This window comes from Buceros rhinoceros, unplaced genomic scaffold, assembly GCF_000710305.1.
Source record: "Buceros rhinoceros silvestris isolate BGI_N320 unplaced genomic scaffold, ASM71030v1 scaffold29709, whole genome shotgun sequence".
Taxonomy (NCBI): Eukaryota; Metazoa; Chordata; class Aves; order Bucerotiformes; family Bucerotidae; genus Buceros; species Buceros rhinoceros.
The window spans coordinates 15854-17341 of NW_010430240.1; the positions used below are offsets into that span (position 1 = coordinate 15854).

The 1488-nt window shown below is 47.6% G+C and overlaps 1 protein-coding gene across 1 annotated transcript in view; it reads right to left on the reverse strand.

Moving 5' to 3' along the window:
* Positions 1-491: 491 nt before the first annotated feature.
* Positions 492-1488, reverse strand: part of BEST3 (bestrophin 3) — an 18234-nt gene continuing 17237 nt past the window's right edge. Inside the window, exon 9 of the mRNA XM_010142979.1 lies at positions 492-1419. Within this exon, the coding sequence (XP_010141281.1) occupies positions 492-1419 (928 nt within the window). The remainder of the gene's footprint in view (positions 1420-1488) is intronic.

The following is a 1488-nucleotide window of genomic DNA, read 5'->3' on the forward strand; positions in this document are numbered from 1 at the left end:
AGTGAGGAGCCTGATTTTTAAAGAGTTCTGCAAGGCAGTGAGAGAAGGTGGGCTGAATCTCTCCAGGCTGAGGAGGTATTTGAGACCACATCTCCCCTTCTAGCCACTTGAGTAGAAATCAAAACTGCTGGTGGGCCTTAAAAGGCTGTCACGGACCTTAATCTGAAGGAGCAGCCAAAGGTAACAGTGTTCAGGGTGGATCCAAAGTGGACGGAGCCACCTCTGCTCTTCTGATAACCTTAGTGTTTCCTCTAGGTGAGCCTATGCAGCTCACTGCCATGTGCATTAGCTAGTTTGCATCCCCTCCTGAGGCACCCCATAAATGTTTTCCCCACAGGGAGGCAGATTTCAAGCCAGCAACCAAGTGCCTTCTATTTAGGTGCCCAAATCCTCTGTTGGATCTTGCTCAGGACTTGTCTGAGCATTTTTTCTGCCCTTCTGCACTTTCAGCAAATCTGTGTGAGAACCACTTTCCAGAGAAGACAAGATGTTCAGTCACACACAGGGGAAGCACGGTCAAAGTTTTTTTCACTTTTCTCATTAGAAAATTCTACTATGGCTGTTTCTTTACTATCCAGATTTTCCCAGAAGTGCTGCATCTCAAATGTCTCTGGAGCATCAGCAGAAGTAATGTTTTTCCCATCACTGAAGGTCCTTTGTTGTGAAGCTGTCCCAGGATCTGTTAAAGGTGTTGCAGTGTCAGTATTTGACACTGTACTATGAGTATGGAAGCTTGGTAAACTCCATCGTTGAAGGTTTTTTTCATGATCTGTTATGAAACCTGCTATGTTACTACCATGGGGTTCATGTTTGGGCTCCCCTATCACAGTAGGAAGTGACTGATATACCCCAGATCCTAGGAGGTATGTGGTTTCTGGGGGGAAAAAAGGATGGTCCAGAAGAGTCACATTTGCCTCTGCTAAGCTCCTTTGCAGCTTCTCTTCTGGCATGCTTGCGGGACGCTCTGTTTGCAAATCTGGTTTGCCCAGCACATCAGGTGCTTTCTCCTCGACTTCAGAGATGACAACCTCAGGAACCGGCTTGTTTGTCTCAGATGAAGTGTCGCTGTCGCTGAAACGTGCCTCATTCCTTGAGGTTTCAGTTATGGGTCCTAGATCTCGGCTACTATGAAATCTCTTGCTTCGGTCAACTCCTTCATGTTTCTTCTTGAAGCTCGAGGTAGAGTGTCTCCCTCTTGTGTGCATTTCCTGCAACCGTCTGATGTGCCCCTTCTCATCTGCTGGGAAAAACACAGAATTCTCACTTGTCTGCCGACTGTAGCGCCGGTGAGCTGGGGTTGGAGGGCCCTCATGGACGCTGAGAAATCTCTTGACTCTTCTCAGCACTGAATGTTGTCTTCGGTGTTTATCCTCTTCCCAGGGCCACTCTTCCCCATAGAGGAATTCGGTATCAGCCAGCCTGCCAAACAAAGCCAGGTAATAGGTGAAGCGTGCACACGTATCTGCATGCACATATATCCTACTGTCT